The 23,730-nt window shown below is 42.5% G+C and overlaps 1 protein-coding gene across 3 annotated transcripts in view; it reads left to right on the top strand.

Annotated features, from left to right (window-relative positions):
* Nucleotides 1-23,730, top strand: part of LOC122562967 (ras-related protein Rab-7b-like) — a 35,705-nt gene that overhangs the window by 4,171 nt on the left and 7,804 nt on the right. For all 3 annotated transcript variants that reach the window (XM_043716272.2, XM_087973520.1, XM_043716271.2), the window contains exons 2-5: nucleotides 5,950-6,011; nucleotides 9,155-9,281; nucleotides 10,763-10,978; nucleotides 21,771-21,896. In XM_043716272.2, coding sequence (XP_043572207.1) covers nucleotides 5,959-6,011; nucleotides 9,155-9,281; nucleotides 10,763-10,978; nucleotides 21,771-21,896 — 522 coding nt within the window. In that variant the 5' untranslated portion in view covers nucleotides 5,950-5,958. The remainder of the gene's footprint in view (nucleotides 1-5,949; nucleotides 6,012-9,154; nucleotides 9,282-10,762; nucleotides 10,979-21,770; nucleotides 21,897-23,730) is intronic.

The following is a 23,730-nucleotide window of genomic DNA, read 5'->3' as shown; positions in this document are numbered from 1 at the left end:
TTTTATACTGGAAACCACCATTGGTTTCCTTGGAATAAGGATGGATAATGCTGAGAAAACGCAGCAGGTCTGGTAGCATCTATGGAAAGAGAAACAGAGTTAACATTCTGTGTTCAAAGAAGCAGTTATATGGACTCAAAATAGTAACGCTTCTCAGATGCTGCCAGATCTGCTGAGTTTCTCCAGTATGTTCCATGTTTAGTTCAGATTTCCAGCATCTGTTGTATTTTCATAGAAATGAATCAGCAAATTCATACAGTGCAGCAAGAGGCCATTTGGCCCATCGAATCTGCATTGATCTTCCAAAGAGCATCCCACCCAGACCCAGTCCCCTATCTATCCTCATAACCCTGCATTTCCCATGGCTAATCCACCTATCCCGAACAACTCTGGCCACTGCGGGGCAGTTTAGCATGACCAAACCACCTAATGTGAACACCTTTGGACTTTGGGAGGAAATCTGAGCACCTGGAGGAAATCCACGCAGACATGTCGCCCAAAGCTGGAATTGAACATGGGTCCTGTTGCTGTGAGGCAGCAATGTTAACTGTTTGACTGTTTCCTTCGCCTACACATGGAGCTGTCACAGGATCAAAAATGGAAAAAAGTGATTATCCCTAATTCCTGTCTGCATCTGAAGCTGAGCAAGAAGAATATGGAGAATTACTCCAGAATGCAAGTTGAATTGCTAGCTTTGAGCCAGACTATGTCGCTGAAATTCGGAAACATTCTGATGAGTATAGAGTTTGAGGTGTTTACTGAAAACCACCCTGTTAGTTACTTTCAAACAGCTGCCAAGGTTTTGATTCCAAATCCAGTACAGTTCAGGCAATTGTAAGACAAATTCTGATGGCCTCTGTGGGAAGACTGACCACTCTCTTCCATTGGGCAGAAGATGTAAAAGTTTGTATACACGTACAAACAGATTAAAGAACAAATTCTTCCGCTCCATCAACAGACTTTTGAATGGACCTCTTTAATGATAATGTTGATCTCTCTGTGCATCTTCTTGACAGCTTTAACATTGTATCGCTCACTCTGTTCTGTTACCCTGATGCACTTGGGGGCATGATATACCTGTAAAGCACATAAGACAACATTTTTCACTGTACCTTAGTACACATGACAGTGGTAAATCACATCAAATCAAACCATACACAGAATGGATCCTAACCCTGTCCAGCTGGAGGGCTTTATGGCTGATGCCATGGCCAGAGCCAAATCCCAGGTCAAAGGCAGCATTCCGCTATGATTCAGCTAGTGCCACCAATGCACTTATAACTGAGATCCAAACCAGGACAGAGAAAGGTCAGTTGGGGAAGCCTTCACCTTTGCTACCTAGCTCGATAGAGCACCTCAGAGACCTTCAGCCGTGTGACACACAGATATCGGTGGACGCACCATTACTGGGTGGCTCAACATCCACCAACTCTCGATGAGGAACTCCAATTGGCACGGAAACTATTGAGGTGCTAGTAGAGGATCAGGGAGGAAGCTGGAGTGCTCCATCAACTGATTCATGACAATGGGAGGGAGGGAGGGAGGGAGAGAGAGAGAGAGAGAGAGAGAGCAACTCATCTTTCCTGAGAGCCTCAGGTGTTCAGCAAGCCATTGATCATCAAGCAAGACACCAAGCGACAGTAAAGATGTTTGCTTTGGTCACAGGCTGGTATTACTGGCCTAAGATTGGCTGCTGCTATTGATGATTACTGCCAGAATTGTGAAGGGTCTACTTTGACCGAAGCCGAGAAATGACTTGAGCCCAACATGAGATTCCTGGTCACCAAGTGATGTCTAGATGTCCTTGTAACGGATGTTGCGATCTTTTATCCCAGTAGTAAAGGGACTGAGTGTGTTCTTGTACTTACAATGTCTTCACCGAGTTCACACAGGCCACTCCCATCCATGACCTAAAGGTTTCATCCACAGTCAGAGTGTTAGTGTGTGTGATTGGTCTGTCCGTTTCAGTGTTTTATGTCAGATTCTCAGTGATTGGGGCACAACTTCAAAACAAGCTCCTACAGGAGCTCTGCAGGGTGTATGGCATTGCTAAGGGTCATACTAGCCCCTGTCACCTAGTGCACAATGGACAGTGTGAACAATTTGATCGCACTGTACATGACGACCTGTCCTCCTTGCCATCTGACAGTAAACGAGAATGGTCTAAATATCCAACAGAGCTGGTTTATTCTTCTAATTGCACTTTGAACTTATCCAAGTGTGCTTCTTCACACTACCTCGTCTTTGGTTGAGATTCAGGCCTTCCTGTGGACCATCTCCTCAGCTGACCTTCTGATGGGGGTGTACAGGCCAATCAGTGGATGGCCCAATACCACATGAGGCAAATGTAAGCATTCAAGATGGTGTCCAAGAGAGCGATAAGAGAGGGGAAGAGAGAGAGATAAAACGCTGATAACACTGATCAATTCAGCACTTGTGCATCTATGTAGATTAGATTACTTACAGTATGGAAACAGGCCCTTCGGCTCAACAAGTCCACACTGACCCGCAACCCACCCAGACCCATTCCCCTACATTTCACCCCTTCACCTACCGCTACGGGCAATTTAGCATAGCCAATTCACCTAACCTGCACATTTTTGGACTGTGGGAGGAAACCAGAACACCTTGAGGAAACCCACACAGACACGGGGAGAATGTGCAAACTCCACACAGTCAGTCGCCTGAGGTGGGAATTGAATCCGGGTCTCTGGTGCTGTGAGGCAACAGTGCTAATCACTGTGCCACCGTGCCACCCATACCCTGTCATACCCTGGAAAATTCAATAAAATCTTGTATTTAACTAGCACCTTTCATTTTGTTAAACATTCAAAGCTACCTCACAGGAGCATTGCCAACAAAGTCTGCTTGCAGATGATACTAGGAAATATTAGGGCAGATGAACAAATGTTTAAAGAGATAGGGAGTATCTCAAAGAAGTTAGTGAATCAAGGGACAGACAGATATCAGGAAGGCATTCCAGAAGTTGGGGACCAAGCATAGTGGCCAATTATGAAACAATTTGAATTGGGGACCCACAGAAGGCCAAAATTTGGAAAAGCCCAGGAATCTTGAAGCCTGTAGGGTCGTAGAATATAGAATTAGGAGGCCAGGAAGGGGTTTGAGAACAAGGATGAGAATTTTAAAATTGAGTAAATTGGAATTGATAAATTTCCTTAAACAAATTCCAATGAGGGAAACATGCCCAAGTAAATATGACCAACATTATAACATGCATTGTACATTTAAATAGTTAGCTTGTAAGTTAAAGTGCCATCTGGTGCAATGCAATGTGAGTTCAGTAAATGAAATCATTTGCAATTCACAGTTTGAGGGAAGTTGTTGATGGAAACGCAAGAGGAAGCTGAAAATAGTTTGAGCAGATTCTACAGGGCTCAGTCAACACACTGCACTGTCCTTTGATATGGGCCTTTGTGAAGGGGTAGTCAGAAGGAGGAAAGACTGGAGAGGGGAACAGAGGCAGCTTTGCAATCAGGGCGAGGAGGGAGAGACTTTCCCTTGAACTGTTCCTTGCTGTGTGTGGCCCCTTTAAGTGCAGCATCATCACACACATCTGAGAAGGGAATGTTGCTTATTAGTGTTTGTTACACAATTTGGTACATTGCTGGATTGCTACCGAGCTATGCACCCACACAACACAACAGGAGTACTGATCCAGTGCCATAAGGCTATAAATGCTGCAGGTTTATGGGACCAACACGTGCTCAGAAGGCTGTAATTGGATTACAGAGTTGGGTTTAAGTTATAAAGTGTGAAAGTAAAACTCAAGAGGTTTATAGCTGATCTTTGACTTCTGAGATTAGATTAAAGTCACAAGATTATTTCACAACATTTGTGATTTTAAATGAGAGAAGTTAGATTGCATTTCTCTGCCACCTGCCAATGGCCCTGAGCTGCAGACTTATTATTACCCTGTCCCACTTCAAGAAGCACTGTCCCAAACCAAGTTACAACTCCACAAACACCGAAGGGTCTCAAGCATTAGTGATGACTGCATTAGTAACAGGTTATTGGTGACATTTTACTGAAGGGTTTTACTTGGTATTGGACTCGTAAGTTGGTGCTAAAGAGTGCACACTGACAGACAATGATGGTGGAATTGTAACATTTGTTTTGTATTGTGCTATTCAAATGGGAAGAATGGATGACAGTACATTCCCCAATTTGGTTGGGAAATCACCTGCAGTAGATTCCTAGAAAATTCTATATCTTGTGTCTAGAAACAGGGATAATTTATTAACTTACAAAATGAATTGCTGTACTGAGATCAAATGCAATCCTCTATTGGAAAGCAGAGGGTGCAGGGTTACAGATCCAGGGTACACAGATGTCAGTCAGTCCTGTTTCAAAGTTATTGTGCATGTATGTCATTGTGGTACTTTGGTTTGATTTTATTTTAATAACTTCCTAAACTTACCACAATTTGGGAAGCAGAGAAGTATTGTTGATCACTGTACTAGTGTTTCTCTGCAGGACATGATTAGGAGCTAGAAGGTGGGAAATGAAGATGTTACAACTCCCTTGTTGAAAAGAGGGTGCAATTGCAGTGTGACACCTTTACATAGGCAGATAGCATTGTCAAGAGGAAAGTAGAAGTAGAATGTACAACAATTAAAAAATCTAACAAAACTGTGAAAATACAAAGCTAAACTCTGGACAAATTAATGTGTCGATATAGGACTTCAAGTATGTTATATTTATGTGTGTATGTGATTGTTAGAATCTTTACAGTTGACAGTTGTAGACTGTATAGAATTTAGAGCAGACAAACTTGATGTGTCAATATTTATGCTTCACATAAGCTTTTTCCTTCCTGCACCTACTTATCTAACCTCACCTACATGTGCACTACTTCTTTCTCCTTCATGGATCCACCTAGACACCCCTTAAAGTTATTAATGCTTATCACCTCAACTACACCATATAAGAGCAGTTTTTTTTATCATAGTCTGAGCAAAGACATTTCTCCAGAATTATTCATTTGACATATAATACAGAACACCTCATTTCAGGCTCCCACAGTTGGAAATGTTTTCTCCAAATGCCCATTATCATTTTAATGGCCTCTATTTGATTACCCCTCAACATTCTTCTTTCTAGAGAAAATGCTGTCACTCAATCAAGTTTTCCCTCATATTCATAATGTCTTAGCTCTGATATCAGCCGTGTAAATCTTTGATGCAACTCCTCAAATTCCTCTAACATGTTTTTATTATCATGGAGACCCTGTAAAATCTGACTGATATAATTTCCATGTTGAAATAACATTTACCTTGGCAACACATCATTGAGCAGCACAACAGCTTTTGCAATTAAGTTAATGTAAATTGTTGTGTCAAGTTTCAGTAAAAGGTTATTGATGTGAAATGCTAAAACTTTTTCTCTTTAATTAATTGCTGATAAATCCTATAAAGAACTCAAGAGAAATGCCTTTACTCAGAGAAAATGAGACACTCATTTGTGTACAGAGAGGTTGAAGTTCCTCCGACAGCAACTTTCAAACCCAAGACCACTCCCATCTAGAAGGACAAGGGCAGAAATATATGAGAATACTAGTCACTCACCATCCTAACTTGGAAATATATTACCATTCCTCGCTGTCGCTGGATCAAAATCCTGGAATTCCCGCCCTAATGGCATTATGGGTCAACACAGCAGATGGACTGCAGCGGTTCAAGAAGGCAACTCACCACCACCTTCTCAAGGGCAACTAGGGATGGGCAATAAATGCGCCCACATCCCACAAGAAAATGAAAAAGAAGCTTGGAATAGAACCACCCTGATAAAAAATACTCCATTTGTTTTTATCAAGTCCAGATAGGTCATATTAGAACCATAACCATTCAAGTCGATCAGTCTGTAACCAGCAAGGACATGTTTCTTTCAGTCAAGTGATAACAAAGTATCTCCCTACATTTTTATTTCCAGGCACCATAGATGAGCATCAAAAAGAGAGTGGACTTGAAAATAGTTATCCTTGGTTCCATTGGGTAAGTATTACCAAAAGTAGAGCTTTTAAAAATATGTATTGCAAGCATTTATTTCATTCAGGAGAATTTGGGAGGAGAGAGGAATGAAACAAAATTATTTTAAGGCATCATCAAGTAAAATCAATGCACAGTAAGTAGTTGACTGATAATATTTCTGTATCTTGGTAACAATGTGCTCTGTGGTCTGTCTTTGCTGGATAGCCAGTTTGTTACTCTGTCTGGTCTCTTTAAAACTGCTGTGAGGTGTGTTTGTTCATAACTTGGTAGTATGTATTGCTGTGCTTCTATTGGGGTCAGAGAGCACATCAATCAGGAACATTTCTTTCCTTGGTAATGGTACTAAAGCGGCTATGTCACTAGACCAGAATCCAAGGCTAGTGATCTGGGGACATGGGTTCAAGTTCTACACCAGTAACTTTCCTCTCACTACTGTGTGTCCACCCTCAATGTATCCTCTCCAGAGAAGAGCTACCGACTTAGAATGCTACATTAGAATCAAACGTCCTTGCATGTCGATGCTTCACTGATGGGTAGCTGTCTCTCCAGCCTCTCAAAAGCCACTAGACTATGAAGGATAAAATATGGAATTCTGTCAAACTTTGGGCAGTCTGAGGAACACCTTCAGTCAAATATTCAAAGGCAAATTGGCTCAGTGTAAACTGGCAAAGGCACAGAACTGGAGAAATCATTTGAAAGAAATATTAGATTCAATCCTGGATGAGAGGGGAAAGACATAAAAGAGACCTAAGGGGCAACTTTTTCACACAGAGGGTGTTACATGTATGGAATGGGCTGCCAGAGGAAGTGGTGGAGGCTGGTACAATTGCAACATTTAAGAAGCATTTGGATGGGTATATGAATAGGAAGGGTTTGGAGGGATATGGGCCAGGTACTGGCAGGTGGGACTAGATTGATACGGGTTGGACCAAAGGGTCTGTTTCCATACTGTACATCTCTATGACTCTATGAATCTATTGTCCAGATACTACTTCTTAATATTTTCATATCCTTGCACTTTTCACAAACATAGTCAGAAATCAAGCAAGTGCATCCTGACATTCATTTTGAAACATCTACACTGATGGCTCAATGCCTGCAAGTACACATAGAGAAAACTTCCATTTTTATCGAACCTTACGCATCAGATAAATGTTTGACAGGCCACCATGAGAACTTCCTCTACAATGACTCAAATAAAGTGTGGAATTTTAAAATAACTAATGGAGAGGGTTATCCCTTGTTGCAGTGTGGGTCCACCAGTCTAAATTCTCCACTCAAAATACATAGAAACATAGGAAATATTTCACCCTTCAAGCCTGCTCCATCATTCAGAATGTCAATCCAACTCAGTACCCAGTTCCTGCATCTCTCTGAACCGTTTGATTTCTTTAGCCCTAAGAATTATATCTAACTGCTTCTTGTAAACATTCAACAGTTTAGCCTCAACTGCTTTCTATGGCAAAGAATTCCACAGGGTCCCCACTCTCCAGGTGAAGGAGGTTTTCCTTATCTCAGTTCTAAATAGCCTACCCCGTGCTCATAGATTGTGGCCCCTTGGTTCTGGACTCCCTATTCAATGGGAACATCCTTCTTACATGTAGTCCTTTTAGAATTTTATTGGTTCCAATGAGATTCCCCCTATATTTTAAATTCCAGTGAACATAGTCCTCACTGTGGACTCCCTTCACTTGAGTGAAGTTCCCCTCAAGTCACCATGGACATGTTGTACTAGAAAAGGAGATTCCACAAATGCAAAGCTTTCCTGTTGGGTGGCTCAAGGTAAACAGAGAACTTTTCTGCCCTCACGTCAATACAGTAAGGGCAGCATTCCCACCTCTGAGTCAGAGGCTCTGGGCTTGAGTCCCAATCAGTACTTGATAATCAAGGAAGGTGCATTCACAAACCATCACAGAAGTTGATTCTCAATCTGCACGCATCAACAGTTGAGAGTGGGAAAGATTCCTGGTCAAAACAGGGTAAAAACAAGGACTGCAGATGCTGGAATCCAGAATCTAGATTAGAGTGGAGCTGGAAAAGCACAGCAAGTCAGGCAGCATCCGAGGAGCAGGAAAATCGACGTTTTGGGCAAAAGCCCTTCATCAGGAATAGACCAGATTCCTGGTCAGCCATACATTGCAAAGAACATTGGAGTCTCTACCATCACAATATATGGCTCGACTGAAGTGTGTAGGACAAAGTATACATTGCCACAGGAACTTGGATTCCGTGAATGAACCATTACATCCCAATATCATGAAGACAACAACATACTTCAGCACACAGTAACTTGGAGCTAGTCAGCAAGTACACCACCTTTGAGTCACATTGAGTCAATAAAATCATAAAGCAAGGAAATTCTATTAAATTTATATCGCACACCTGGTACTTCACCAAATGAAGCAGTGTGCACTATTCTGGGTCTCTGTATTTAATAAACAATGTGGAAGGAAAGTGAAAACCTGCTTGCAGGAGTGATACACATTATTACAAATTATAACTATCAGCCTATGGTCTTTCCTCTGGAAAGCAGAAGATTGTGGGCTTGACCAAGTAAAGGTTATTTTTAAAATTAAGGAGGTGTTGGACAGGGCAGAGGGAGAGGTGGCACCTCTTTCTGTGGGGAACTCCAAAACAAAGGGTTATAAATATATGGCGGTCACTAACAAATCTGATGCAAAGAATTCAGGGGAGAGTTCTTTACCCGGAGATTGTTGGGAATGAGAAGCGCACTACTACAAGACATAGCTGAGGTGAATGGCACTAAGGCGATGCCAGCTAAATGCCTGAGGGAGAATTGCACAGCGTTATATGCTGACAGGGTGAGATGATTTTGAGGAGCATAAACACTAACACATAATATAAAATAAAATGAAACTTATTTTGTTTTGCTCCTGTGTGATTCTCTGTATTAAAATTACTGACTGATCAACAACATCACAGCACAGGGACATCAAGTGGCACCTACCAATCTCTCTGTCTCGAGTAGATCTGGGCAGCAAATTCAAAGAATTGCTTTGCATATGTCACGTGACTCCTTCCCTGAAAAATCTGTATTTTGCATCAATTTATTTGGGGCGGGTTGGAGTGCCATCTTATAACAGAGATTGAGTTATGACTGTATTTTCCTGAATCCTTTGCTGTAGGGTTGGTAAAACCTCTCTTCTGAACCGGTATGTCAACAACAGATTCATTCAGGAGTACCATACCACACTGGGAGCAAGCATCCTTCCAAAAGAGATCAAAGTGGACAATACATTAGTGAAGCTACAGGTGAGGAATATTTGTTTTGCTTCATCACAGGCCTCTGTCCATCTGAGCCAAACTGAAGACCTAACTGTTCTAGTTCAGCAGATGTACCAGTGTATGATTCCGGTAATTTTCGATGTAATCATTCATGAGATGTGGGCATCACTGGCCAAAGCCAAAATTTATGGCCCATCCCTAATTGCCCAGAAAAGCAGTTAACAGTTAACCATGTTGGGCAGCACCGTGGCTCTGTAGTAGTACTGCTGCCTCACAGAGCCAGGGACCCAGGTTCAATTCCAACCTTGGGTGACTGTCTGTACGGAGTTCTCCCAGTGTCTGCAGGGATTTCCTCTGGGTTCTCCGGTTTCCTCCCACGGTCCAAAGGTGTGCAGGTTAAGTGGATTGGCCATGCTAAATTGTCCGTAGTGTCCAGGGATATGCAGGCTGGATAGATTGTCTATGGGAAATAAGGGAATAAGGTAGGGGCCTGGATGGGATGCTCTTTGGAGGTCGGTGCAAATTCGATGGGCCAAATGATCTCTTTCGGTACTGTAGAGATTCTGTGTTGCTGTGAGTGTGTGGTCAGACCAGGTAAGGACTATAGATTCCCTACCATAAAGCAATCAAATGGTTTTTACCAACAAACAGCAGTATTTAGAGTGTCACTATCAGACTGCCATGTATACTCGAGTCATCGTCGATCACATGTAAACGTTGACCCCCTATTTTTGGCCAAACAACCTGGAATTTTCCATCTATCACATGTAAAAGTTGACCCTAGTTCTTCACAGATAACAGATCAATGTTCGTGAGTTGGTGTGCCGGCTGTCACATCCCCCCCCAGCTTTCTAGTCTGCCGTTGTTCCGCTCCGCTCCCGATCTTCCAGTCTTTTAGCTGTTGGAATCCCCTCCAGGTCTTCAGAATTACCATAATTCATTTTATTTTCTTTATTCATTTAGAGATTAGTTGGGCTTCTGCTAATGATACAGTATGAATTTTGACAGGCATGAACTTCAGCCCCACAAAACTAATATCCATGTGTAATAGTCAACCCCATAAATTCAGCCTTAAAAAGTAGTAAAAAAGAATTTGACTAATACGCAAGTATTTACGGTAACATTTTTAACTCTTGGAAGTTTTCTAAATTTCACAATCTGCCATGGAGAGATTCATACTCACATCCCCAGAACATTACCCTGGGGTTTTGGATGACTATTCCAATAACATTACCACTACACCACCACCTCCCCCTATTACTCTAGTAAAGGGATCTATGAAATATCATTGATGTTTATAAAAAAAATCATTGGTTTCACTAATGCTCTTTTGGGAAGTAAATTGGTTGTCCTGAACTGGTCTGACTTCAATGATTTACTGCTGTCCAGGACAAATTGGATGGTAATGAATGGGCAACACCGATATCCCATAGAAATAACTAGGGATCACTAATGAGGCAACAGTTTGGTCCATTATTGACTGATTTGTGTTTCGTTCTTTAATTCAGATCTGGGACACTGGAGGTCAGGAACGTTTTAAATCACTGGTGCCGTCCTTCTCTAAAGGATCAGATGGTTGTGTCCTTGTATTTGATGTGACTGATCGAGACTCTCTATATGCTCTGGAAGACTGGAGGGAAGAGATTTTGCTGCAAATTCCTTTGGAATATAAAGACTACCCTTTCATTACTCTGGGCAATAAAGTTGATGTAATGGAGAGGCAGGTAAGTCACTACAAAACCTTACAATGGCAGAGCACAGAAAGTGGCCATTGAGCCACCACCTCTGTCACAGTCCTTTGGCAGAGCTTCCAATGAGTACCACACATATTCAGAACCCTACATTTTTACCATTTTCATGTACATATTTCTAGAAAGTTATTCCAACTGCCCTTTCAAGCAGAAAATTCCAGATCATAGCAATGCCCTGCATTTAAAAAAAACCTCATTATCCCTTGACCTTCTTGTCAGTTATTTTCTATCTGTGCCTTCTGCCTGTTGAAAGTATTTCTTTTGTTATTTCTTTGTCCACATTGAGTTTGTCAGCTTTGGTTCTCTCTTCAACAAACAGCCACAGATCAACCATGATGACATTGATAGATATATGGTTTGCAAAAAGCATTGAGGGATCTGGGGTAACAGTGGGTATTTGGGCTGGATTAAACACTGCCACAGAGATATGGTTGTATCCAGCATTTGACTAGCCCACTGCCTATTCCTGCGTTACTGCCAGTGCTAGAGGGCAGGGTGACACCTGCCAATATTCAAAGTGACATCCTTCAGTGGGCAACTAAAATCAATATTGGGACCTCATCCCAGGAACACCAGGAATCAACTGGTGGCAGGCGAAGGAGGCCCATCCCTGGGAGGCCTCTTTGCACAGGCTGGATATGTCCCTCCTTAACCCATCACCCACTGTCCAACCACACCAAGATCTAGTCGCTCACTCCTATGGACTTTCAAACACCAGCCCCACCCCACTCAAAGGCCTATTTCACTGACTCCAAACACTGACTGAGTTTGGATTTATTGCTGCTGGTCTCCTCATCGCAGTCCCGACAATGGCCACTGCACCAATGGGCCATACTGGAACATTGAGAACTGCTCGTCTCTAATTGGTCAGCAGCAGGCTCCGTGTGTCTGAGGAAATTCTGTCTTCAGTGAATGGATGGAAAATTGGCCATTGAATAGCTGCAAACCTATTTTTTTGTACCCTGGACGGGTTGCCTCCTACCTTGTATCCCTGGCACCACAGTAACTCCAGGGAGTGAGACTGCAAACAACTTTGATCTGATTGAGCAGGGTCAAGGGGCCAAATGGCCTCCTCCTGTTCTTACATTGTTGAAGCCGCTCAAACATTGGAACACTTCTAACAACTCTCCCGGACACCTCCCATATTCTGTAATCTAGCCACATAATTGAAGTCCCTAGCACCAAACTGAGAAATCTGCTAACATTCTGATGGATAGAAGTAATTCATAAATTTTGACATGTCATAGAAGCCAGCGTTCCTAATTAACAGTAAGTGCTGCTGCCATGGTAATTGGCAAAGAAAGAAAAGCTATCAGTGAGTTTCGTATTGAAGTTTGGAATTTTTGATTCTCATTCTGAAAATCACACTATAATCCAACAAAACAACCTTGTTTATTTGCATTAGCCTTAACTCTCTCTCTTATAGTTACCACCATTCATGCTCAGTTTGCGTGTTATTATATATTGTTATTCAGTAGTGAAAACAATAGAACAGTAAATCCAAAAAAAACTTGTATTTATAAAGCACCTTTCCCAACGTCAGCCTGTGTCAAAAGTATCTCACAGCCCATGAAGGACATTTGAAGGCTTGTCACTGTTGTGATGAAAGAAATGCATCAGGGAATTTGTGCACAATAATTTGATAATGGCTGCCCATTTCTTTCTGTAATGTCAATTCAGGGATAAATATTGGTCAAGATATCGGCATAAACTCACCTGCCTTTATTAAAAAGTTTGCCATGGGACCCTTCCTCAGGATAAAAACAAGGACTGCAGATGCTGGAAACCAGAGTCTAGATTAGAGTGGTGCTGGAAAAGCACAGCAGTCCAGCAGCATCCGAGGAGCAGTAAAATCGATGTTTTGGGCAAAAGCCCTTCATCAGGAATACAGGCAGAGAGCCTTCCTCAGTCCAATGTCTCACATAAATGACAACACTTCCTCACTCCCTCAGTACTGCACTGGGTATGAGCCTAAAAATTTTCCTCGTACGACCTTGAACAGGATATGAAGCAACAACCTTTAAGGCAAAAGTGAGGACTGCAGATGCTGGAGATCAGAGTCTAGATTAGAGTGGTGCTGGAAAAGCACATCAGGTCAGGCAGCATCCAAGGAGCAGGAAAATCGACGTTTCGGGCAAAAGTCTTTTGTCCGAAACGTCGATTTTCCTGTTCCTCGGATGCTGCCTGACCTGCTGTGCTTTTCCAGCACCACTCTAATCTAGACAGCAACAACCTTTAACTCAAAGATGTGACAAGTACCAATTGAGCCACCTGTAATTATTTAAAAAGTACATTTAATAACTACAATGCACACTCTTTAGAGAAAAATAGCCGTTTTGCTGTCCACTGTTTATTTGATCATTGCAGTGGGTGTTGGTGAAATCATCAGAGTGTAAAACAAAAGTAATTTCTTTGGCCATACTCTGTAACTGATTGCAGTCACGTGCAAGAGAAGGAAAGGGACAGTATAAGAAGCAAACGAAGGAACAAAGTGCAGGATTTCCATTGAAACCAACCAGCTTTGTAGTGAAGAAACTCAAATCAGGGTGGCACAATCACTCAGTGGTTAGCACTGCTGCCTCACAGTGCCAGGGACCAAGTTTCGATTCCAGCCTCGGGCCACTGTCTGTGTGGAGTTTGCACATTCTCCCCGTGTATGTGTGGGTTTCCTCCCACAATCCAAAAATGTGCAGGTTAGGTGAATTGGTCATGCTAAATTGCCCATAATGTTAGGTGCATTAGTCAGGGGTAAATATAGGGTAGGGGAAACGGTCTGGATGGATTACTCTTCGGAGAGCCAGTGTGGACTTGTTGGGCCGAAGAGACTGTTTCCATACTGTAGGGAACTTAATCTAATGTAAAAACTCTGCTGTTCTTCAGCCAGCCAGCAGGTGGTGGTGGAGAAGGGTCTGACTTTGATCCACCTTCTGATGCTCGCATTCTCTCCTCCAATAGAGGGTGCTCTAAGGCCAGCAGAAAACTTTGAAGACACTACTAGGAGCTTTTTGAGCAGAGAATCCAAGCAGAGATTTAACCCGCACCAACTCTCGCATTCCCTTTCATCATGAAACAACAAGGGTAGAAATGTACTACCATTGTGAGAAACTACTGAATTAATCAGTCTTTCAGCTATCTTTGACTTTCATAGAATTTCAGCAAGTCTACAGCGTAGAAACAGGCCATTTGGCTCAACTGTCAATGATGGTGTTTAAGCTCCCATCAGCCACCTGACATTCCTCATCATCTAAACCTATCCATATGTTATGATTCGGAGATGCCGGTGTTGGACTGGGGTGTACAAAGTTAAAAATCACACAACACCAGGTTATAGTCCAACAGGTTTAATTGGAAGCACACTAGCTTTCGGAGCAACGCTCCTTCATCAGGTGATTGTCCACCTGATGAAGGAGCGTTGCTCCGAAAGTTAGTGTGCTTCCAATTAAACCTGTTGGACTATAACCTGGTGTTGTGTGATTTTTAACTTTATCCATATGTTATCCCTCTACACCTTACTATCTCATAGACCTATCCACTTTCTTCTTGAATATATTTTTGTTATTCACCTTGTAGTTTTCTTCTAAAAACTGTTCACAGTTCGTGGGCATCACTTGCTAGGCCAGTATTTATTCCCTTGTGGGAATGTGTTCTACATTCTTAACATTCTGTGGATTTATATTAAACAACTTCCTACTGAATATTTAACTGGATATATTAGTGACTGACCTATAATTGTGGCCAGTAATTTAAGTTTTGTTTTTGTGTTTTTTTGCAACATTTATACTTTTAATGAATATACTTTTAATGGAACATTCTCTGTGATGTTCCAAATGACAGGCAGAGTGAATTGGCATTTGCTAACATTTGAGGAGAAAGTGAGGACTGCTGATGCTGGAGATCAGAGCTGAAAATGTGTTGCTGGAAAAGCGCAGCAGGTCAGGCAGCATCCAAGGAGCAGGAGAATCGACGTTTTGGGCATAAGCCCTCCTTCAGGAATGAGGAAAGTGTGTCCAGCAGGCTAAGATAAAAGTTAGGGAGGAGGGACTTGGGGGAGGGGCGTTGGAAATGCGATAGGTGGAAGGAGGTCAAGGTGAGGGTGATAGGCCGGAGTGGGGGTGGGGGCGGAGAGGTCAGGAAAAAGATTGCAGGTTAGGAAGGCGGTGCTGAGTTCAAGGGATTTGACTGAGACAAGGTGGGGGGGAGGGGAAATGAGGAAACTGGAGAAATCTGAATTCATCCCTTGTGGTTGGAGGGTTCCCAGGCAGAAGATGAGGCGCTCTTCCTCCAACCGTCGTGTTGCCATGGTCTGGCTATGGAGGAGTCCAAGGACCTGCATGTCCTTGGTGGAGTGGGAGGGGGAGTTAAAGTGTTGGGCTACGGGGTGGTTGGGTTGGTTGGTCCGGGTGTCCATTTTACACTGGGCACAACGTTAATTGGCTGGTGGCAAGACTGCTGCCTCTATGTGGGAAAGAGGTCCCAACACAAAAGGGCTGTTAGCAAGTGGTCTGTAATCCCAGATCTGAGCCATGGTCACAGCTGGGACTGAAATATAGTCAGGCCCGAAGGAAGCAGAGGTAATTGAAGCTGGACTGAATACGAATAGGGTCTTGAAGAAGTTAAAATGCCATAGAGGGGTCAGTTCCATGCTTTGCTTCTCTTTCAGGACACACTGGGGACTCAAGGATTAAACATTGCACTACCGAAGGACTTGCTGCAGTATCAACTCTTACATCTCTGTAGCGGGGAAGCTGACTGTATCTCAGAAATGGACCCTAATGGGATATTACTCATGTCTTCCACTGTGAAGACTGACGCAAAGTACTTATCCCAGGCTATTCTGAACCTAGTGCTTTGCAATGAACCAAACTCTATAAAAGATCTTAAAGTAAGGAAACCCTTAGGAAGTAGCGACCATAATATGATAGAGTTCAGTCTGGAGTTTGAAAGGGAGAAGGCAAAATCGGATGTAATGGTGTTACAGTTGAATAAAGGTAATTATGAGGGCATGAGAGAGGAACTGACTAAAATAGACTGGAAGCAGAGGCTAACCGGGAAGACAGTAGAGCAAAAATGGCAGGAGTTTGTAGGTATAATTGAGGACACTGTACAGAGGTTCATTCCCAAGAAAAGAAAGATTAACCGGGGAGGGATTAGACAACCTTGGCTGACAAAGGAAGTCAGGAAATGTATTAAAGAAAAAGAGAGATCCTATAAAGTGGCTAAGAACAGTGGGAAATCAGAAGATTGGGAAGGATACAAAAGCAAACAGAGGATAACAAAGAGTGTAATAAGAAAGGAGAGGATCAAATATGAAGGTAGGCTAGCCAGTAATATTAGAAATAATAGTAAAAGTTTCTTTCAGTACGTAAGAAACAAACGACAGGCAAAAGTAGACATTGGGCCACTTCAAACTGATGCAGGAAGCCTAGTGATGGGAGATAAGGAAATAGCAGGAGAACTTAACAAGTACTTTGCGTCAGTCTTCACAGTGGAAGACATGAGTAATATCCCAAAAATTAAAGGGTGTCACGGGGCTGAGTTGATTATGGTTGCCATTACGAAAGAGATAGTGCTAGAAAAGTTAAAAAGTCTTAAAATTGATAAATCTCCTGGCCCCGATGGGATACACCCTAGAGTTCTGAGAGAGGTGGCTGAGGAAATAGCAGAGGCATTGGTTGAGATCTTTCAAGAGTCACTGGAGTCAGGAAAGGTCCCGGATGATTGGAAGATGGCTGTTGTAAACCCCTTGTTCAAGAAAGGATCAAGGCAAAAGATGGAAAATTATAGGCCAATCAGCTTAACCTCGGTTGTTGGTAAAATTCTAGAATCCATCATTAAGGATGAGGTTTCTAAATTCTTGGAAGAGCAGAGTCTGATTAGAACAAGTCAACATGGATTTAGTAAAGGGAGGTCATGCCTGACAAACCTGTTGGAATTTTTTGAAGAGGTAACAAGTAGGTTAGACCAGAGAAACCCAGTGGATGTGGTCTATCTAGACTTTCAAAAGGCCTTTGATAAGGTGCCACACGGGAGGCTGCTGAGCAAGGTGAGGGCCCATGGTGTTCGAGGTGAGCTGCTGGGATGGATTGAGGATTGGCTGTCTAACAGAAGGCAGAGAGTTGGGATAAAAGGTTCTTTTTCAGAATGGCAGCCGGTGATGAGCGGTGTCCCGCAGGGTTCGGTGCTGGGGCCACAGCTGTTCGCATTATATATTAATGATTTGGATGAGGGAACCGGGGGCATTCTAGCGAAGTTTGCCGATGATACGAAGTTAGGTGGACAGGCAGGTAGTACTGAGGAAGTGGGGAGGCTACAGAAGGATCTCGACAGGTTGGGAGAGTGGTCCAGGAAATGGCTGATGGAATTTAACGTGAGCAAGTGCGAGGTCTTGCACTTTGGCAAAAAGAATAAAAGCATAGACTACTTTCTAAATGGTGAGAAAATTAATAAAGTCAAAGCAAAAAGGGATCTGGGAGTGCTAGTCGAGGATTCTCTAAAGGTAAACATGCAGGTTGAGTCCGTGATTAAGAAAGCGAATGCAATGTTGTCTCTTATCTCAAGAGGGTTGGAATATAAAAGCAGAGATGTACTACTAAGACTTTATAAAGCTCTGGTTAGGCCCCATTTGGAGTACTGTGTCCAGTTTTGGTCCCCACACCTCAGGAAGGACATACTGGCACTGGAACGTGTCCAGCGGAGATTCACACGGATGATCCCTGGAATGACAGGTCTAACATATGAGGAACGGCTGAGGATACTGGGATTGTATTCGTTGGAGTTTAGAAGATTAAGGGGAGACTTAATAGAGACGTACAAAATAATACATGGCTTGGAAAAGGTGGATGCTAGGAAATTGTTTCAGTTAAACGAGGAGACTAGGACCCGTGGACACAGCCTTAGAATTAGAGGGGGTCATTTCAGAACAGAAATGCGGAGACATTTCTTCAGCCAGAGAGTGGTGGGCCTGTGGAATTCATTGCCACGGAGTGCAGTGGAAGCCGGGACGCTAAATGTCTTCAAGGCCGAGATTGATAGATTCTTGTTGTCTAGAGGAATTAAGGGCTACGGGGAGAATGCTGGTAAGTGGAGCTGAAATGCGCATCAGCCATGATTGAATGGCGGAGTGGACTCGATGGGCCGAATGGCCTCACTTCCACTCCTATGTCTTATGGTCTTATGGTCTTAATGGAGCCACACATGTGTATTCCCCCTGTAGCCCCAGTCAGAGGTTATTTGCCCCTTCCAGGCAAGACTGATAGCTTTGTCCACAACCCTGTTATACTGCCTCCCACTCCCATTTGTCTTACTTCCCTTCCATAGTAGCATAGGTGTGTGAATCCCCCATTGAGAACAGGCAAAACCCTTCTGCCTTAATCTCTTCCCATCAACACATCATCATGGACAATACGATAATCAGTTCCTGTAATCCATTCACACGTTATCATAGGACATTGACATTCATTGGGGTTTGTAAATTCATAATTGCCGATTTTAAATTATGTTATGACAATCGCCCATGTGACTGATCAACCTTTTGTTTAATTCCTCTAAAATATACTGTCTCTGTATATGTAGGGCAGAGATTCATGGAGAAATGTCACCACAAGTAGACACACGGCTACTCTGGGGACATTTTGAATCTCTCGTCAGCTGTCCAATAATAAAGCATCTATCATTGTGCAGAAAATTGTGTCGTCTAGATTTGTGGAACAAAATATACATCAATAGGTGAAGTGGTTGAGATGGTTAGATGCCTATTTATGGGCAGTTCGGGACGGGTAGTTGCCCCCTCCGGGCAGAGGGTGAGTTCCCCTACTCAGCGCTATTGGTGCTTGATATGTTGGTTTGTTTTCTGGTTTTTATTGTTTTTTATTTTTAATTTTGTATGTTTGTTAAATGTAGTGGTTTTAGTTTATGTAGTTTTTATATTTGGTGGACCATGCGACACTAAGGCTCAGCAATTTGTGGTTCGGGTTCCTCCTCTCTGGAATTTAAATGTAATTGCAGAAGATTATGGCTAATGATTTGATTAAATGGTGTACCTGGAATATCAAGCTTTTTCACACAGAGGGTGGTACGTGTATGGAATGAGCTGCCAGAGGAAGTGGTGGAGGCTGGTACAATTGCAACATTTAAGAGGCATTTGGATGGGTATATGAATAGGAAGGGTTTGGAGGGATATGGGCTGGGTGTTGGCAGGTGGGACTGGATTGGGTTGGGATATCTGGTCGGCATGAACGGGTTGGACCGAAGGGTCTGTTTCCTTGCTGTACATATCTATGACTCTATAACTCTATTATAGAAGGGAAAGTAAAAGGTAGGTTAGAGGAAGGACTTGTAAATTGTTATTAGTTCATTATTCTCTGTTATACTTCAAGAAATAAAGTTGTTAATTTTTGCTTTAAATAGTTCTTGGCCTTTTGGCTTTTCACAGATTACTACACGGGATAAATTTTTTCTGTGTTGCTGGTTTAAATTAAGCAGGAGGGTTAACCCTGTGTCCTAGCAGTATGTAACAATTTCTCTGAATAGGTTGATTAGAAAAATAGGTTAACTGAAACAAAAATTAAAACACTTGTTAGGGCCCTCTTGTGGCACAGAAATAGTGTCCCTACCCCTAGGTTTGGAGGCCCGGATTCAAGTCCTACCAGTGTCAAGGACTTGGGTTTGACTCTAGACTTGGATGACTGTGTGGACTTTGCCTCGTTATCCTCGTGTTGGCTTGAATTTTACCGGCTGCTTTGGTTTCCTCCCTCTGTTCACAGATGTGCAGGTTAAGTAGATTGGCCATGGCAATTTGATCCATAGTGTCCAGGGATGTGCAGCCTAGGTGGGTTAGCTGTAGTAAATACGGGGTTTTAGGGTAGTGTGGGGGCTGCATCTGAGCAGGCTGCTCTTCGGATGGTCATGCAGACTCAATGGGCTGAAAGACCTTTTTCCTCACTGTAGCGATTATATTACTTGCATTCTGTGGACTCTAATATCTCAGCCCTGTGACTGTTAGTGATGTATGAGCTTGGCATTGCGTTTTGTCAGTTTCTTTGGTTGTAATCCAAGATCAATTAGCCTAATACATTCCCACTACCCACGAGCGCAGGATAGAGTCAGGAATGGCTGTCCTTGTTGATTTTCTGTGGAGGCCAGTTACAGTGTTCTGAGAGGTCAGCTAATTCAGCATATATCACAGATGGAACCTGCAATGTTAGGCTCTTCATGACTCAGTTAGTCACTGATTAAATGACCCAAGTAATTGAGAAAAGCTTCTGTTGGACTTCAGCTCACAATAGGCAGCCATGGAAAACTCATGACCTTGCTCAATCCATTGTGGCTTCTCCCTGTTGTACCTTGGCAGCCTTTAGAACGTAAGCATAATTTATAAAATCTGCCTGTGAAAAAATGTACAAACAACGAGGATGTCAAGAATGAGGAGGTTTTGGATGAGATCAAAGCTATAATAGAACAGACAGATGAGGCAATCACAGATATGGTCCAATCTTCATCTGAGGAGGTTGAATTGATGAATCCTCAGCTGCTGTCTGCCTACATTCCTATCTGAAGCCACGAAGACCATAGAGAGGCTTTGGGATTTCACACTGTGGCGCAACGTCATTGAGACCACTTTTGATTGCTTTGAAGATTTGGCGGATACTATCACACTCAGCTACGAACAGCATGCTATGATTCCTGCCTTTTCTCAAAGCTAATTCCCAACATTTTTCAATGCTTTTTACTTGATAAGGTCAGGCTATTGTAAGGTGTGAAAATTTGAAAGTATTTATTTCCCACTTTACTCTATTTAGATTTTTTTATGATATAGATTATATTTGGAGGCAATTGAGTTATGTAGTTACAATTGGCTTTTTCTTTGGCTATTTCACAGCTCTAATTAACTCAAATTTGTGGGCAGATCACTTGCAATATTGGCATACCTCAGTTTTACTGTAGATGGTTTACCTACAGAATGCAACATCATATATGACCACCCAGCATTCTCTTTATAGAAAGGCTTCAAAATATATTTTCTAATCCACCCGTTCTTTGATGTGTTATGACACACCTCTGGAGCAGGTGGAACTTGAACTCCAGCCTCCTGGCTTAGAGGTAGGGACGCTACTACTGCACCACAACAGCTTGATAGGAAGTACTCCAAATACTTAATTAAATGATACTCTTCACTGGTGTTTCTTAATATAATTATCAAACTATTAACAAACCGGTTGTTATAATCTCGCCACTTGTGCCTACACTTCAGAAGTAATGAAAACACTAACATGGGCCGAATTTGAGAAAGGCTGTTCAGAAATTCATATTTTAAATTCCTTCTTTGTTGGTAAACTAACCAGTTAGATGAATAATGTGGCACCCTTGTCACAATCACACAATTTCTGACACATAAACACAATGATAGGTTGATGGAACATTTTATGGAACAGCTGTCAGAGACATTTGTGCCCCCTTACATATCCTGAACAAGAGCAACATGAATGCAATATATTGCCTGGCCAATTTTGTGAGACTGTGGATCTGCAGCTCAAAAATTCATGGAAGTTTGATTTTAGTGACATGACATAGAAATCTAATGTTCACTCACGATTGGCAGATTGGGACGTGTAAGAACAACTCCAGAATCAGGCGAGGTAAAGCACTAAATCCAGCTTCTGAGTTTCCAAGTGAAAGATTCTTTTGAGCAGACTAATGACTAACCTTACCGACTATGATTCTCCAGTTGTGTTCGCATTATGGTCATCCTCTCCTTTCACTTTTGCAGGTTACAAGTGATGAGGCAGAAACTTGGTGTGCATCTCACAACATTCCTTACTTTGAAGTGAGTGCAAAAGAGGATATTAATGTGGTCCATGCCTTTGAGAACATTGCCAGAAAAGCTCTGTTGCAGGTAAAAATTACATCAGTTTCTTAACAATTAAACCTGTCAAAGGTCTCAGAATTGAGAGGTTAATGCACATTTGTGTGTGTGTGTGTATATATTATATATATATATATATATATATATATGTTGGGGGGGGGTGGGAGTAGGATGCAATTGCATGTAATGAAATCATCAGGTGAAACCGGAATCCAAATGTTTTCACTCCCTTGAGCCAAAGCTGTTGAGAACAACTGTAGCATCCATTGAACACAAACTCAACGTAAACTATGGATCAAACTTGCCATCTTGCTGCTTGGAAGAAAGCAGTTACAGTTTACATCTGCTTGCCTCTGAAGGCAGCTGAAGGAACAACAATTTGTTCAATTTATTCCCTAATCTAGGAAATATTTAGGAAGTTATTTAGGTAGTTAGTTTCTTGATGAACAAGAGGATCAAAGGTTCTTGGGGGATGGTGGGGGGTGGGGTGGGGGAAGGGGGGGTTTGGAAGTGGAGGAGTAGACAGACAGCAACATGTTGCATTGAGGCCAAAACCAGATCAGCCATGGTCTTTTTAGTGGTAGAGCTGGCTCAAAGCAATGAATAGCCTACTCCTGGTGCTAATTCATATTTCTGTGTGAGTCTAGGGCCAAGGCCATGATCTGAAAGCTAGAGCACTCCATTCAGGAGTGAAATTAGGAAGGATGTTGTGAAACCTGAAAGAGGGTAGAGAAGATGTACAAATATGTTGCCAGTGTTGGAGGATTTGAATTATATGGAGAGGCTGAATAGGCTGGGGCTATTTTCTTTGGAGTCCTGGAGGCTTAGGGTTGACCTTATAGAAGTTTATACAATCATGAGGGGCATGGATAGGGTGAGTAGCTTCTCCCCAGGATGGTGGAGTCCAAAACTAGAGGGCATCGGTTTAAGCTGACAGGTGAAAGGGATTCAAAAGGGATCTAAGGGACATCCTTTTCATGCAGAGGGTGGTGTATGTATGGGATAAACTGCCAGGGGAAGTGGTGGAGGCTGGTACAATAACAAAATTTAAAAAGCAACTCAATGGATATATGAGGAGGAAAGGTTTAGAGGGATATGGGCCAAGTGCTGGAAAATGGGACTAGATTAGATTAGGCTATCTGGTCGGCATGGACGGGTTGACCCGAAGGGTCTGTTTTCGTGCTTTAAATTTCCATATTAATTTTTGAGTTCCATATTCTGTTGGATTCTTCAATGCCATGTTGTCTGTGTCTAGATTTTCATTTGTAGGAGATAACGGAAGCATTGCTATGTCAGATACAAATACCACTGGATACAGAACATACACCACTTGGTAAAACAGCTTTGTTGTCTTTAGAATAGAGTAGTCATTTATTGTTGAGAGTGTGGTGCTGGAAAAGCACAGCAGGTCAGGCAGCATCCAAGGAGCAGGAGAATCGATGCTTTGGACATAAGCCGTTCATCAGAGATGAGAGGCTGAGAAGGATTTCATATTCCTGATGAAGGGCTTATGCCTGAAACACCGATTCCCCTGCTCCTTGGAAGCTGCCTGACCTGCTGTGCTTTTCCAGCACCACACTCTCGACTCTGATCTCCAGCATCTGTAGTCCTCACTTTCACGTAGTAATTTATCATCACTTTTATTTTTTACAGAGACAATGCAGTGAAAAGCGGTTAAGTCACCATACCTTAGCACCTATTTTAATAACAAAAGGCATAGATTTTAAAAATCACGACAAAGCCCATCTTCATTAAATTCATGGCTCCTGGGTTTGGGAAAGGCAGTACTGCTGTGAGATGGCCGCACCGAGCCTCTGGAATACCAAGCCGTAAGCTGCTGCTGAAGCAAACAAGTTATCTATTT

The sequence above is a fragment of the Chiloscyllium plagiosum genome, unplaced genomic scaffold (assembly GCF_037043375.1).
Source record: "Chiloscyllium plagiosum isolate Xiang-an unplaced genomic scaffold, Cpla_swu_hap1 HiC_scaffold_26, whole genome shotgun sequence".
In the NCBI taxonomy this organism is placed as follows: Eukaryota; Metazoa; Chordata; class Chondrichthyes; order Orectolobiformes; family Hemiscylliidae; genus Chiloscyllium; species Chiloscyllium plagiosum.
This window is presented reverse-complemented; position numbering and strand designations above follow the sequence as displayed.